The 17,568-nt window shown below is 32.6% G+C and overlaps 1 protein-coding gene across 3 annotated transcripts in view; it reads right to left on the bottom strand.

The window, feature by feature from the left end:
* Positions 1–17,568, bottom strand: part of LOC118198012 (cholinesterase-like) — an 85,718-nt gene that overhangs the window by 54,149 nt on the left and 14,001 nt on the right. For 2 of the 3 annotated variants that reach the window (XM_085809169.1, XM_085809170.1), the window contains exons 3-4: positions 16,232–16,382; positions 12,014–12,199 (exon numbers count right to left, since the gene is read on the bottom strand). In XM_085809169.1, coding sequence (XP_085665295.1) covers positions 12,014–12,199; positions 16,232–16,382 — 337 coding nt within the window. The remainder of the gene's footprint in view (positions 1–12,013; positions 12,200–16,231; positions 16,383–17,568) is intronic. The other variant, XM_085809171.1, reaches the window with a different exon arrangement.

Raw genomic sequence — 17,568 nt, 5'->3', positions numbered from 1 at the left:
TAAATCTTGTACAAACTTTTATTCATTGTGAAAGAAGCAGGGAAAGGGAGGCAATTTTCGCCAAGTCATGATTTCGTGCGCTTTAGAATGTTCGAGAAAGAATTTTCATTGTTAGTTGACCTTAAGAGAAGAAAGTACGTGACGGAAAGGTCAAAGGTTGCTACTTGTCTTTCAATGTAAGTCGTTCAGGTTTTTGGCGATTGAGGGTCCGGTTGTTGGCTAAGTGAAGAAGGGCGCGCATGCACGATCACCCTTATTTCCGCATTCTGGAGTTGAAAACGAAGATTTTGCCATAATTAAGGGGGCGATAAGTGAAGCCATAGTGGGAGCCCGTTTGGTGAAGGAGAAGAAGGAAATTTGAGTTGGACACACTTACTTTTGGCTGACTCTCGGACTGACTCGCTGATTTTTGGGCTTGCTGGACAAAATGTAAGTGACTCCGAGAGGTGTTTTCCGGCGGGGAGCGGCAAATATGCTCCCCGGCCGCGTTTTGGTTAAGAGGCGAGACTCTCTTACACACTTACTCTGGACACTCTTACTCTTGACTCGCTTAGGCACTCACTGCTTGGATTCGCCGATTTTCGGGCTTGACGGACTTGTTGACGGAGACTGAGACTGAGAAAAAACTTGTGGGTGTTGCGAAGGAGAAAGGAAAAGATTTAGTCGGCATCGAGCTGTGCTTCCGGCGGGGAGCGGCAATTATGCTCCCCGGCCGTGGGTTTTCTCAAAAATGCGAAGAAAAAAAAAAAAAAAAAAAAACTGTTGAGCGAATAACAAAAAAAAAATTAACAGAGACTTGGGTCTCTATCTGTATCGGCAAAAGTCAGGACGTTGTCCTCTGAACTCCGACTTGAAAACAGAAGGAATTATGTCACCTTAGTCAACTGGAAGCCTGCGTTAGCCGTTCTCTAAAATGCCTAGCTTAATTGTCTACGTTTTCCTTGGTGGAGCTGAGAGTCTAGGCAGACAGCCGTGCGGTGTAAGCTGTTCTCTTGCTTCCAGTGGGAATAATTTTCTTCTATGGAAACCAGTAGCAGGCGTAAGATTTGACGGTATAGCTGATGTAATTTATTGTCGTGCCGTTCGAGTTTCTGGCTTGCGGATTTGCCAAGTGACGTAAGGATAGAGCTAAGATATGAGCTCTCCTCCACTTCAAGAGGCCCACACCAGATAAGTTTTTTTTTTTTTTTTTTTGTTTGAACTTTAAATCCTCTCACGGCAAAATTTAACATTGGTGCCAGATGTCTTAACAGATAAGTTGTATATTTTTTTTTGTGTTTATTCGGTCCTCTCACGAAACTCTTTCAATATAACATTGGTGCCGTGACCTCTGCTTAGTGAAGGATCGAATCAGTAACTGATTTTTTGAATTTATTTATTTCGTATAACTTACTGTTTTAAGAAGGTGTTAAATTTTGGGTGCTAGGATTAATTAGAGTTTTTGATTTGTGTTTGCTTATTTGTTAATACGAGAGTGATAAAGTTTGAAAATGTGTGTGAATTTCAAAAATTTTGGACTTTAACATTAGGCAAACAGAATTGAACTTTAAAATTAGGAAAAATATATATTTTAATGTAGCAGAATAGGTACTGTACATTCTTACTGTTGAAAATCCTTGAGTGTTTTCTAGATGTGTATTTTTGATTTTCAACGTACTGATTTATGATACAAGATGGAAAATGAATTATTTCACGATAATCCTATGCTATTTGTGTATCCTTGTATAAAGTTTCGAGTGCTTGTCGGTAAAAACTGGACTCATTTTTTTGAGCACTTCTAAGAGAAAGAGATTAAAGACTCTAATTATTTTACTGAATGAGACAAGCCATAGCTATGCGTAGCTAGAAATTTTTTTTGTGTTTTTGCTACTTATTTAACCTAGAATCTTGTGAAATGTGTAATTGTGAGGGGTAACGTTAGAGAAATTTTGATTTTTTTTTTAATTGATTGAATAATATTTTGTGAAATGTATGTAATGTTTTCATGATTCTCTAGCGTAGTATATTATTGCTTTTTGATTTACAATGTTTTGATATGATCCCAGTATATTGTGTAATTGTTAGTAATTTAATTTAGTATTGAGCAATGAATTTTATAAGTTCTTAAGGCATAATGATACAAATGAATGAGTTAGAAAAATTGAAGATTGTTTTTCAATTGCAAAATTCTGTTTTAAAATTAACATGGGTTAGATTTGGATTTTTGCCTGAGATCAGCAATAGTGATGTTTGCATATTTAATTTGTTTGGATTGAATTCATCAGCTTGAGTGAAGTTCTAATTAGTTTAATGAGTCAGAGAAATTGGGATTAGTTATCTTCTGAGTTTTAAGTTTGTGAAGAGTTGTCATGTGAGAATTGTTTATTTAGTCTTGTGAATTGTAGAAAGTGAAGTTTAATGAGAATTTTGTGACAACGGGAATTTGTTTTGTGAAAATTTTGAAATAAGTTTGAGAAGATTGGTTACTTTTGCTCTGTACTCACAAGTGGGAATTTTCTGTTGATTACAAGTAGTTTGTCTTGAATTTGCTAGTGAATCGTAATAGATTTGATTTGAGTTACTGAATTTTCTTTCTTGGTTGGACTTGTTGCTGAATTTGGGGTTAATTCTTGTTTTGGCTTAAGTTTTGTATTTGAATTGGTAGTATCAAAATAGTTGTATCAGGTTTTTGTTTTGTTTTGGTGGTTTCTGCCAAGGTCCGTAAAATGTAAGTTCTCTGATGTTTGGTTTCTGTGGAAGAATTGAGATTTCTGTGGTCATAGGAAAATAGTAGAATTTGAGTTATGGATTTCGTTTGTGTGATTTTTAGGGATTTTGAGTTACGAGTTATGAGTATTTTTTTTAGTTTAGCACTTTTGAGAACTTTGCATTTGTTGCTTGCAGTTAGGTCTTGCGTGAAGTTGTAATGTCCTGAAAGCTCGTTTTCTTGTAAATACTTGCACTTCATGGTGGCACTTGACCTCTTACACCGGGGGCAAACAGGAACTTGTTATCTGAGAAATCTATTGTTGTATCTCTTTCATTGTGTTGGTTCAGGATTGTAACGTTTCGGTCAGCACACTTTTCTTTCCGAGATAAGAGATCTTATGTTCTCTTTCAACGTGTCTGGAGATTTGCTTGATACGTAAAGTTTGAGTCTGTCATTTATAATACAGCGCTCTTCTCAGCTTACATGGACGCGGTAAAGAGTTACTTTGTTTCTTTTGTTTGGGTGGAGGTGTTGCTGAAGGCTGCTACTTAGGTTACTATACAACATTTTGGAAGAGTCTGATGCAGAATAGATCTCAGTTTTTGCCTAAAATTGGGGGGTTTGTTTTGAACACTTTTTTTGATTTGTGATATTTTATTTAGTGTTCTAGTAACGTGCTTCAGTCCAGCTTTGATTGATTTCTTTGACTAGTTGAATTTTTTTTTTTTTTTTTTTTTTTGTGGACCTAATGGATTTTTAGAATTACTGAATTTTTTGGTGTGGTCTTACTAAGGGGACTTAAGTTTGGTGTTATTACTCACGGGTGTTTACCTTGAGGTTTGAAAAATTTTTTTAGCGACACTTCACTCTTGCTGGTTGATTTTTTTTGGCTTGATTTGAATTACAGTGAAATATTTTTTTGACTTGACATGGTTTAACGCAATGACTATTTGTGTATTTGTTTAGGTATTGCAATTTAAAATTTTTTTGTTTAAGTGTCACGGATCTCATTGCTCATTTGAATTATGTACGAAATTTTTACAGTTTAATTGTATTTTCATTTTATGTGTATATGTGTATCTTGGTAGTATTTGTAAATTTTTGGCCAAACGTTATTTTGTACATGCATTAGGTTGTATTATTATTATTATTTTTTGTGTGTCTGGGATGACATTCTAATTGGTATTTGCACAGCGTATTCTGGATGCTATTTTCGGAATTGATTTTGGTTGAATTGAATTTTTGGACAATCACGTTTTCTTTCTGATTTTTTTTGTGTGGGGTATTTTCGGCTGGTTCCGAGGTTCCTTGTGTTGTAACGTTCTTTTCTTTTCTAATGCTTGGCCCTGATCAGGCCGCTTTTGTTCTTAGACGTGATTGTTTGGGATTCATTCCTGGAAGTTATTCAATTTCGTAGTACTTAAGGGGATATTTACTCTTTTTTTTGAATACGTTCATGTGACATATTTTATCTGGAAGTGTTTGAATTATTAGTGTGTTTATCTTCTCAGGAATGTATTTTATGTATTTGCGGCGCGTTAATTATCTTATTTTTATTTATTTCATTTTTTTTTTTTTGGGTGTGAACAATCGGATTAGATTATTTCTTTCTTCAGGTGTGTGTATTCGAACACATTCAGTGGCTTATCTATTGTAAGGCAAAAATTGAAAGATAAAGTCTTCTTCAACTTTGAAAGAGTGATTGTTCTTCCTTGGTCGAAGGTGAGACGTAGGAGGGTGAAATCTGGTTTCTTTTAAGGTCAAGTTCCTCTACTAAGGAGTATTGTGGTGCTGAGTTCACATTCCGGGGTTGGTTGCTTTCATTTTCTCGCGTTGAAGGCTGCAGGGGGGAGTTGTTAACACAATGATTTCTAACTACAGGGTTTTCCCTCGCTTGCATTGACAACTCCGTACTCATTTAATGTACTCCATGATTGTGCTCAGCAGAAATTGTCACAATAGTAGAATGTGTTCGACCTCAGGTGAAATTGTTTACATTAATGGACTGAAAAGGAATGAATAGATAAATAAACGTTCAGAAATGTGGCCACACAGAGACTGCAACACTAATGTGATGCAATGAACTGAAAAAAAAAAAAAAAGAGAAATTCTTTTTGTCATAAAATTATTGATTGATCTTAGACATATTTTGTTTGTGATTAACGCCTTATATTTTATTTTTATTTTTGTATGTGTTCTGAGTATTTCTAGGTTTAATTAATTAAGTGATTTAATTGATGTTTTGATTAATTGTTTTTTTAATGATCTTCCTTGAGTATTTAATTAGTAATTGCTTTGATTAATCTTGTTGTTTTACTTGCACATTTTGGACTTTAAATTTAACGTGTCAGTAATGTCACTGTACCAAGTAGTCGTGTGAAATATTGTTACATTATGTTATCCTTTAGCCTTATTGCACAGTATGAGTCATGGTATTTCAAGAAGTGTCTGTCTGCTAAATTTTGGTAAACCAAAATTTAATTCCTTAGGGGAAAGGAATGTTATGTAGAGAAATTATCTGATAGCGTTGTAAAAACTAGGTGAATGATTTTATGATTTATGGAAATTTAAATTTTGTTTTGATTCTGAATTATTTAATTTAAGGCTTTAATTTTGGGGGAAAACAGATGCTTCTGGAAATATTATTTAGTTTAAAAGAGTATTATTTATTTTCCTCTATTTGTAAATCTTGTACAAACTTTTATTCATTGTGAAAGAAGCAGGGAAAGGGAGGCAATTTTCGCCAAGTCATGATTTCGCGCGCTTTAGAATGTTCGAGAAAGAATTTTCATTGTTAGTTGACCTTAAGAGAAGAAAGTACGTGACGGAAAGGTCAAAGGTTGCTACTTGTCTTTCAATGTAAGTCGTTCAGGTTTTTGGCGATTGAGGGTCCGGTTGTTGGCTAAGTGAAGAAGGGCGCGCATGCACGATCACCCTTATTTCCGCATTCTGGAGTTGAAAACGAAGATTTTGCCATAATTAAGGGGGCGATAAGTGAAGCCATAGTGGGAGCCCGTTTGGTGAAGGAGAAGAAGGAAATTTGAGTTGGACACACTTACTTTTGGCTGACTCTCGGACCGACTCGCTGATTTTTGGGCTTGCTGGACAAAATGTAAGTGACTCCGAGAGGTGTTTTCCAGCGGGGAGCGGCAAATATGCTCCCCGGTCGCGTTTTGGTTAAGAGGCGAGACTCTCTTACACACTTACTCTGGACACTCTTACTTTTGGACTCGCGCACTTACTGGTTGGCTGGACTTGTGGATGTTACTCTGGAACTTACTTGGGACGTTACCCGTGAAGCTTGCTCTTGGGATGAGTAAGAACAGGCGAGCCGTAATTTCCTAGCAACAACGTTTCTGACCGGCGAAATTTGAACGAGTTACCTGCGTGTTGACATAGGACTTTCAGGACCAAGCGGATAGCCATCCTGGGCAGCAGTGCTCCTGTTTCTGTTCTACAGTAGTGAAGTGGGTCTACATTTTTAGAACCAGTGTCAAGATGAGCCCGGCCGACATCAACGCGGGATAAGATAAGAGTCCTCCGCTTCAAGATGTCCCTTCAAGATAAGTTTTATTTTTTTTGGTGTGTTTGAACTTTAGGCAAGCTTTTCAAAAACGTCCTTAGCAGAAAAAAAAACAACGTCAAATCTAAAATTTAACTCTCAGGCCTTAAATTGTTTCCCTTTCCTTTCTTTTAAATCACCAGACAAACCTCAAGTTTTTTTATGAATTTAAATGAACAGACTCTCAGATGAGGTTAAGATTTTTCTTATTGTGTTGTAATTGAATAAACTGATATTTAATCTGGAACCTCTTACAGTATGTTTTCTTTATATATTTAATATGAACTTTTCCTTTATATCTTGTATATGTTTTATGTTTTCGATCCTCTCACGGCGCGGTCCCGGAATGCATTTTTTTCACAACGCAAAAATGCTGTACACGTTTCACTATACGATTACTGCCTTTTACAGCAAGTAGTTTCATATTTAACATTTAACAACATAGGAATTTCAGATATAACATGGTACCTAGAAGTAAAACTATTTAACCTTGGTGTCGAAACTTTTTAACATAACATTGGTACCGTGAAGTAAGATTCATAACATTATTTCCCGGCGTGAACTTAAGCTATTTAACAGTGTCATATGTTTAAAACAAATGATTCACATTAATCACCAAATGAAACAAATTATACAACATTTATACTGTAATACAATTATTTAAATATATTGGAGCTGTGCTGTGTAAGACATTTTAAATTTATAGCTTAAAAATATCATAAAATTGTAATTTGTCAATGGAGTAATAATGGTGAAAAAGAATGCCCGTTTTGTATAACTAATATAACTTAAGCATAAATATTTATTCCTTGTAATTTAGTTTCCATAACCACGTTTCCCAGCTACTGACTTTTGTACCTATAACTATTTGTTCAGTATTATAGATTAAGCAACAAATGGCTAATTTGGAAATGAAGATTGTAGTTAACTAATTTGGAGTCTATGATTGTATTGATTTATAAAAGCTTTTAATTCAAAACGAAACATTTCGTTATATAACAAGCTAATAAAATAGGTAAGCGTCCTATAAAATATAGTACTAAAACGGTTTTTCTTTCATCCAGTTATCAAAATAATTTAGCTCTTTTTCTGGAAGGAAAGCAATTAAGGAAAAAAGAAATAGAGATCAGAAAACAGTATTAAAAGCCAAACTGTTAAAAAAAGTTCATATAGATATTTAATAAACATAAATGGATTACAGTTATATAACCTTAATATGGTGAGATACAACCTCAGTAAGATAAGGAAATTTCAAATGATTATATTGGATATTTTCAATTATTTAAAAATTTCGAATACTACGAAGTAAATTCGAATGTCCACAAAAAGCGGACATTAAGCCATTCCTACCACGTTACTGCGACATTGAGGTCGTCACAATACAACACGTTTGTAATGTTGCAGTGATGTGCCGTACTGTTGGGGTGGCTTGTAAGTTCTGAAGCAAACCAAATGAGAGCTTAAAACATATAGATTACTCTAGGTTCTTTTCTAAGCCTATTGTAGCTAAATAGGCATGTTAGTCCTTATTCAACAGCGAATAAGGCTGTCTCAACACTGTGTAAGACAACAACATAGTAGCTTAGTTACTAAAACTCCAATCCAGAACTCATTAAGGGATAATGAACTAAAGTTTCGTATCTCAAAAACGTGTTTCATTCTCCTGGCTCATTTGAGATCAAAAACCGAAAAAAGAATCAATTAAATTTAAGACATGAAAATTCATATAAAACCAAAAAATCGAATCTCAAATGTACCAGGATAACAAACCTCAAATACACCAGGATTTTCTCTACGCACCTTTGAAACATCTGGAAAAAACAATAAAACATAACATTGTGTCAAATTGCCTACTCAAAACCATACAACTTTACATTATATAAAATTACCATTCATAAAAACCAAACTGGTGTAAAATCTATATGCAATCCAAAATTTAAAAGTAATAATACAAATAAAGAGCAGTACAAATAAACTTTAAACCAAACTGTCATTTAAACAACCCTCAAAAATAGAAAAATAGGATGGTTCCCAATTGTGCTAAGCTAAGTTTTTAATTTAAAAAAAAAAAAAAAAAAACTTTTCAAACAGATTTCTTTAGATAACAAAACCAAATCTGAGCCTTAATCAGCTAAAAAATGAAAACCTATTAGAAACAAAAATTGAAGAGGGGGGAAAGCAAACTTACTGAAAATTTAGGACGACCTTTGAAATGAAAACTGACTGAATTTTTAGATGACCAAACTGTATTCCTTCTAGAAGGAAAAGCTCTGGAGAAGCCAAAATTGTAGTTCTTGGAAAAAGTATGAGATAAGGTTCAAAGTCTCCAATAGCAGAACTAAGTATTTAAACATGTGTACAAAATGTCCTATCCTGTTAAACATTGTGTGCGGGGATGGCAAAGGTTGGGTGAGGGCTGTAAAAATTAATTACCTACGAGGATGTTGATCATCAACTCCAAAATGCCAGCGTAAGAAACTTCTGAAAGATGCCATCTTCTGTAAAGTCTTAAAACGTTAAAGCAGTACTTGCTCAAAGTTGAGGAAAAGGGCAAATATATGTTATAAAAGATAAATGTCTTCACGTAATCAGGGTACAATACGTCTTTGAAAATGGGAGGCTCATTTTTTAAATAAAAGCTAGAAGATTAGGAAGTTATTAAATTCACAAAATTGTAGAAAGATAGTAAAAATAATTGAAAGGGAAGAGAAATAAATCTTTGTTAATATTTACTTCAAATTTCTTAATGTAATCACCCAACTATTACCTCCGATTAGGGTTTAAGTAATAATTATCATATCACTACAGATGAGAAATTTTAAAAAAATGTAGTTAAGCTTTCTTTAGTTATATAAATTTTGAATAGAGATGTTTTATTCTCTAAGACAATTTTGACCAAGTTGGTTTCTTCTTGTAAGTATTCAACATTGTTGAATTTTTTTTATTATTATTATTTTAAAGAGTTGAGTATGTATGGTATCAAGTATTACTCTTTTAGAGATATTGGAATGCCAAAGGATGAGTTTTATGGCAGAGAAATTAAAATCTCTTCTTTTGTTGTAAATTTTGATATCTTTAAAATTGATAATTTACAAATCTAGGTAATTAATACCTCCTTTTTGAAAGTTAGTTGTACTGAGTTTCAAACGTGAAGGATAAATGAGATTGTATTCTATTTGATTGAAGTTGTTGATTGCAGTTATATCATCCATGTATCTGTAAATGTTAGAGTATACTCTAAGATATTCTAGAAAGGATGAAAGAATCTATAACAAACTGCTGGTAAATCCTTAAGCTTAGATCTGCAGAGCAATAATAACTGTTAAAAATATAAAGCTAAGTAAGAAATGTAAAGTCAAGCACAAAAACATCTAAATTCTAGTGATAAATGAAATCATATTTATGGTTACAGTTTTCAATTTTACTTGCACTTGTAATGCTCGACTTTGATGACTTGTTATTTTTTATATGTACTGTTAAAACTGCTGAAATTATAATAGTCTGGCAATCAGAGCAAATTTCCTTTTTCATCACAAGGAAAAAGTATTTGCTGTATCTCATTCTTCACTACAAAAGTTTTATTTATTTATTCAGAAATTAAATTACTTTGAAAAAAAGAAAAACTACATATTTTTTTAGAATTTATAAAATACTTGTTAGAAATCTGTTAGTATAGTTGAAACCCATTTAGCCTATTGAAAATAAAAATCATTTATTGCTGGATAATACAAAAATTACTATCAGAAACTAGCAGGGTAAACCAAAATTGTAAAAACGCAACTGGGAAAACAAAAAATGCATGGAATATCAATAAGGAGAGCAGATGATGTCATAGTTATTTAAAAGTTAGTTTTCAAATTTCTAATATTAATTCTTTTTTCAATAGAATAATAAAATTGATACTTTTAATATTAATCTTATTTTTCTAACTAAATAAATTCATCCTCCAGAATAAACTACTTGAAAATATCAGTAAATCATCAAGAGTATTTATTAGTATTAGCAGTATGAGGATCATCACGCGAAGAATGAAGCACAGCCACAAGGCCAACCCCCCCCCCAAAATAGAGCATTGCCATTGGCCCATGCATTTTCAGCAGTTATGCCTACTTTTACAAAAAAATTCATATAAAATCAGCAATTTAATATAATGACTTCAATTTTTGAAGTTACATACTTAATATACTAATTCTTAATATGTGATGAATAAAACATAAAGACTATCACATTAATAGAAATAAATGAAACATGCAAAACACTAAAATTAGAACTACGCACATAAAAACAAAATTACAAATACAAAATGTAAAAGAAGTTTGTTTAAGCCAATAAATCTATCAAAACTAGAAGCACACAACAGAAACTGATGCTTATACATGAAGGTCAAAAGCAACATGACTTAACCAATGTGAAAACTGTTTCCATTTAGCACCATCTACTGGAATGTGAAAGTTGAAAAAAAAAAAAAAAAAAAAAGGAGATTCGGTTTCAAGTTATGCATACCGGTATACCGGTGCAGGTCAGTTCGACGCCAACGGTTTGAAGCGTGGTCAATTCGACACGAGGTCGTTTCAAATGCGGGGTCAGTTCGACACCATACTTTTTTTGCTTTTGTTTGATGCCATACTTTTCGTATTTTTATTTATTTTTAGAGTAAGTTTGCATCATCATTAAATTAATTTGGTGTCATCATCATTTGGTGTTTCACACCTCACATTATGGGAATTCATAGATGGTCTCAGGCATGTTCAAAAATCAATTGATCATATTATGAACAATTTGTACGTGAAGATGAACCGCCGCACAAACGGAATAGGTATCTGTGAGCTGATATGAGAATTAAAGTAATAGTTGAAGATTTTGAAAATCGAGAAATAATGGAATACCTGAAAGCTGTGGCGAATAACTTTGCAATGGATTAGTATAATAACAGTTCTGTGATGTAATCTTATTTATCTTTAATCTTGTTTGTCTGCAATATAATATAACTACTTTGTAACCATATGTTTATTTAACATTTGTGTATTTTGCCTTTTTGATGCTGTTTTATGAAATAAATAAATAAAAAAACCCTCCCTCATGTCCCGGGGCCTTGACGTTGGCGAGGGGGTTTCTCACTAATCTGGGACACAAACAAAAATCTAGAACACTTTCACACATATACACACATATATTTATTTCAAATATGCATGCAAACAATCGCTAATTCAATAAATAAAAATCAGTCATGTTTCTTATTTATATTACTTCATATTTATTCTAAAAATAAATAAAAATATGAAAAAAATATGGCAGTGAACTGCCCCTGCGTCAAAACGACCTGCTTCGATGCATACGTGACGCTGAGCTGAAGCATTTGATTGAAGCTCTTTGCATATAAGCAATGCTGGGCTGGTGAGATTGGAGTCGTGTCACACTTATGCAAGATTGGTCCTGAACGGGTTAATATGGGTTATTCTTGTTTCTTTTTTTTAAGTGCTTTTGAATTAATCATGATTTTGAGTTGATTGTTCATGTCAAGTGCAATATTCAGTTAATTAGAAATGACTGTAGCCTAAAACATTTCCATGATTTTCCATTCCTGCTTTTCACTATTTTCCCCCCAATCCTATTTTAAGTTTAAAATGTAGTAGTTTTTAAAGAGACTAGATAACATTGTTTCATAATATAATTTCTGTATATTCATATATGATGCATGAAAAATAAAAGTATAGCATAATTAAGATCATTATTTAATACCATTAAAATGTATAGGCACTTACTTCCTAACCTACTAGATAAAGCCTGAATACCAGCACTAGCAGCACCTACCCCAGTGCCAAATAGAGTTATTTTTTCATTATCTCCATTGAATGAGCCAATATTATCATAAACCCATTGAATTGCCATTGCTTGATCCAATAAACCATAATTACCAGCAGCAGAGCTTTCTCCAGTAGCAAAAAACCCTACGAAAAAATGAAAACTACATATTTCATAGCCATTTAAAGAGTAAGTTCAAGTTTATTCAGTAATTTCTGATTACTGAAGTTGCAAAAAATATTCTTGAAATATCACAGTACATCACCAGAATACTTATGAGTATTATCTGACATTGCCGAAAAGTAATTACGTGGCAACCCAGCTATGCATGGTAGCACACATCTATTTAAGTATACATGGAAATGCACTTTTGAAATTCAGAAGTCATTTTTGTGATTAGTGTGCCCCCTCCCGAGTATATTTGTTTTTTTATCACAAAAATCATGATGGCAATAAAGTTTGGAGATTATAGGAAAGAAAACATTGCATTTTGCTGGAAATGAAATGCTTCTTAAATGCCCGAATTTTATGGAAATGCAACATGAAAAATTGAAAGCAAAGTGTTAGAATGCAGGTCGAAAACTAGTTTTGAAGATAGCCAGCCATATCTTATTTACAACAGCTATTTACTTTATTTATAGTTGGCCACCATCCAATGCCAAAGTTGTATGTGATGCCATGTTTATACAATTGCCTGATTTTTTTTTTTCTAGAAAAACAGATCATTGGGGTACATGGAAAGAACAAGGGCAGAAAAAAATTATAAAAGGATTTCTTAAAAATAATAAGAGTTTTGTTACCAATGTTTCTTGCTTTTTAATTTTATCAACTGACTGCTCTTTCATAGGACTCTAAGCATATTGCCATTTATAAAACAGCTCTTGCCTTTCACAAATAACTTGGCAAAAAATTAGTTGCCAACAAGTTCACGAATACTCTCCAGAGAATTCCCGATTTTTCAGTGGGGGGGTGGGGTTCAGATAATCAGAAAATACTATTCTTTTAAGTTAATTAATTATACAGCAATTTTTAAAATGCTACTACAGTCAAAGGCCCTTATCCACTGATTCTCAACCTGTGGTATTAGTTATCTGCAGTTTACAACTCAGGAAAGTGCTCAATGAGCAAGACCTTTGAAGTTTAAAAATGTATGGCCAAGTGACAAACAGCCTATGAAAAGATGTTAAATATAAACACTGAAACAAGAACTATGTTCCCAAAGTAATTGTGACAATATGCATTAGTGTACACTTCCCTAACAGAAGTAACTATATGTACAAAGGATAGTAATGGTCAACTTTGCAAGCTCACATATGTTCCTAAGTCACAAATCGCACCTCAGAAAATGCACTTTCCTTAGCTATATAACCATCATTTTTTATTGAGAAATGTATTAGTGCACTTCATGAAGAACAGTTACCTTATGCAAGGTACGGAGGCCTTTTCAAGTAACTGCCATAACCCCCTTGGCCACTGCCATGAAACAAATGCACCAGTTTGCTCAAGTCGATATGATCTACTAATGGAAATTTTAATTAGAAGTACTGTTGGGGGGCATTTCAGTTCGGTAAAATGAGGAATTGCAAATGAAAGATAATAACGGTGATACCACAATTTCGGCAATAATATTCCTACTATAATTATGATGTTAAAATATAATTTATCAATATGAAAATTAGGGCAATAAATTTTTATATGAGTTGCAATTAGTTAGAATAAATAATGGTTATGCAAAAGCTTTCATTTCTGATACTCTGTTAGAACAAAAACCTTCCCTGAAGAATTATGATTATGCGCAGTTTAAAACAGACTTTTGGACTGAAATGCTGAAAAACTTAATGATTCTAAAAATTATTTTAAATATCTTATATTCAAAAATTATACTTTACAATTATTTAATTAATAATGTTAGTCAAGATTTTACGTTTTACATTGCTCTTCATTAGCTACTGTTTTAATGGTTTTTTTTAACCTCTTCGCACACAATGACATGCAAAGGCATCATTGATTTCATGTGCAATTGTAAACTTTGATGTCTCTGAGATGTCAAGAACTGATTTCGGCGAACGCCGCGCTGTATATTATTAGTGTTATATAGCAATGTAAATTTCAATATAAAACATTCGGTTTCTAAGCTTGCACATGAGTGTCCGCAGTTGAGCCAAATTAAATGGCATTCTTCCGATGCATATTTTATTTGTATGTTAAAGAGTTAAAAAGGCTTCTCCGTCGTGAAGCCATTTTCTCCTTGAAGGAAGGAAATATGTAAGAAGGATAAAAAATGTGTCAATCTAAATTATAATTTTAATTAGCAATAACACCTTAATGCAAAATTTTAATTTGGTAATTTCCCCTCTTTCTAAAAATTATAATACTTTTTTCTGCACTGCATTTCAAGATTAATCCACGTCATATCAGTCTTACATAATGCTTGTGAAGTATGTGGAGCTAATATTCAAACAGCTAATAATTTTACAGCATTATTAATTATCCAATCAAATGCACTGAACACCAAAAAACACATTCTGCATTAATATTTCATCCTGAACACAAGTCACTTGCTCTCTGCACTACCGCCTGGATAACTGCTGCTTTCTGCATCTCTTTTTACTGCCAAGCTATTCAAAATATAAATGTTTTGAAATAGGCACGAATTAGAGAGCCGAGTTCTTTATGACCACAACATGCTTACTGAAATAAAGCTATATATTTAATTGGCCTCGCCAGCCAAATTGCCCTTCATTATGGATCAACATTCTATGGCATCAATATTTCTACATCATCATTATATTTTTCTTCATTACATATACAGTGGATCCCAAAAGTGTTCAAACACTTAGGATTTTCATTGAAATAGAAAATTGACAAACATTTTTGGGAGCCACTGTATGTATTACTGCTTTCTTGTAAAAGGATTTTTATTCCTACCATCCTCAAAACAGTTTATTAGTACAGGAATTATACATCTTAATTTCTGACTTCTCTTTTTTAATCCGCTAAGATTTTCAGAATCCTTGATTTAATATATCAAAGCAATGTATTAAACAAAGAATTCTGAAAATGAACTTTTGCTCACCAAATTCAATAACTAAGTTTCACAGAATTTATGTTCAATGTATGAATATCCTGCACATAATGTTCACTATCACAGCCATCTCACGGGTTACAGCCGAAAACATCGCGGATAAAACGTCATGGAACAAAACATCGTGGGAGAAAATAAAGCAAAAACATTGCAGTTCTAAAACATCATGATACAAAATATCATCATCGAAAATAAAGCGGTTAAAAAACTTCGCAGTTTAAAAACATCGTGGTAAAAAATAAAGTACCTACAAATCATCGCATGATGATAACATCACAGACATGCTTTTTCAGGCTTTAATAATTATAAATGGATATTTGCATAATGATTTGTGAGCGCAAGATGGGAAGAAGGAAAATTTTTACTTTCATATTTTTTATTAACTAATAAATTTTAAAAAATAGAACAAGAAATTTAAACAAGACAAGAAATAATTTTCACTATAAGAGTATCAGATTAACAAAAGTGAAGAAAATAGTCTCATAATTCCCAATCTTCTTATAGACAAAGTCATGCAGTTACTTATCTTCCTTTTTTTATTCTTTTTTAGAGTATACTTTTCATGAAAAGTTACCAGTAAAACTATATAAAAAATAATTTATTATCTTTTTTGATTAACTATGCCAGTTTAAAATTCTATTAAGTGCTACAAGTTGAATTAATTTTCTATGCTTAAGTTTCTATTTTACATTTTCAACAAATATTTATTAGTTAATAAAAAATATGGAAGTAAAAGATCCTTGTTTCTATCTCGCGTTCACAAATCATTATGTGAGTATCCTTTTACAATTATTAAAGCCTGAAAAACACGTGTCTGCAATGTTACTGGCATGCGATGATTTGTAGGTACTTTAATTTTTACCACAATATTTTTGACAACGATGTTTTTAAATTGGGAACTTTTTTAACTGCTTTATTTTTGACAACGATATCCTTGTGATGTTTTCTTCGGATACCATCTCATGCATCCGCAGTATGTCCTGGAATAAATTATTTGAGGATATGGAGAGGAACTATTGTACTTTAATAATTTAATGATCCAGCAAAACTTCAGAAATGCATCACAAAAAATGTACTTTTCATTCATGCTCACCAAGTGCTCCAAGACGATAATTGAAAGTTACAACCACCACTTCTTGAGAAGCAGCTAACATGTGAGCAGGAAATATATTAGCACTGCCATGATCCCATTCACCACCATGGATATATATCATTACAGCATACTTTTCCTTTTGAGGCTTAACCTGAAAAGATCAGAATTTTTAAAAAATTTAAAATATATTAATTACTATAAAATTTTCAAAAGGCTTGATTTTCTACAGAAGGGTTACATACTGAAAGTAATTTTTAAGTAAATATATATTTTAAGTAAATATACATACATGTAAATATGTCTTCACAAGTATTTACTGAATGAATGAAACACTTTTCTTGAAAATAAGACTTTTCAGATACTTGTATTGGGGCACTCAAAAATATTAAAAACATATAAATACCAACAACCTATTATCTTTCTTTTATTTATTAAAATTTTCGGTACTTTTCTGTTTTGCCGGCGCAGGTGATAAAATCGCCAATAAGGGTACAACTGATGCCAAACGGAATATCTTCGCTGGTAAGCTTTTACGCCTGATCTTCAAAACAAGTTGATGACTGATTCAAAACAAGTTGATGATGATGAAGACTTATCAGACTGATTGTTTCTATCAATAAAACAGAATTTTTACCAGATAGTTCAATTTCATACCCTAAGACCATTCGCGATAATTAAGTCAATTAGGATGTAGTCACACCAAAGGCAAAAATATAGAAAAGGCAAAGTCAAGGGCTAAATTCTTGAATTCTAATGAGAATGCACTAGCGAAGTAAAGCACTGCGGTTTAACATAATTTCTGAGTAAGCTAGTCATATGAATTGAAATAATTCCTGTATTTAAATTTGTATTCCAAATTAAGGTTTAACTTGAAATTAATGTAATTACTGAGAAAATTAGATTTTTGTAGCATAGTTTATGTGAGATGAGATCACTTGGGTCATGTGATATGAACCGGCGAATTAGGGTGTTGAACTATGAAAGCATAGCAAATTCCTAAATTAAAATTGTTTTACAAATTTATTGGCTTTTTACAAAATTTTAAACGCTATTAAAATGTTTATGCCTTCAAAATAAAAAATTCTTAGAACTAACATTTGTTAACATTTTTTATGTGCATACTTGTATACGGTATGTTGTCGCCAATAAAGTCTGCTTGGCGAGATTTGCGCCGGGGAAGCGGAAAAGTATCAAATTTTCTAATATTGATGCATAAAGAAGAAACACATATGTATGTAAATAATTATAACCTTTATTTCTAATCACAACTTTCAGCTATAACACCCCATGGGATTTTGATAGTTTGTAATGTTGGAGAAAAATTACTTGTACAAATT

Source organism: Stegodyphus dumicola, chromosome X2 (genome assembly GCF_044657685.1).
Source record: "Stegodyphus dumicola isolate Sdum_Otavi_A_Nest chromosome X2, ASM4465768v1".
Taxonomy (NCBI): domain Eukaryota; kingdom Metazoa; phylum Arthropoda; class Arachnida; order Araneae; family Eresidae; genus Stegodyphus; species Stegodyphus dumicola.
The sequence above is the reverse complement of the archived record's forward strand: the minus strand, read 5'-3'. Positions and strand labels throughout refer to the sequence as shown.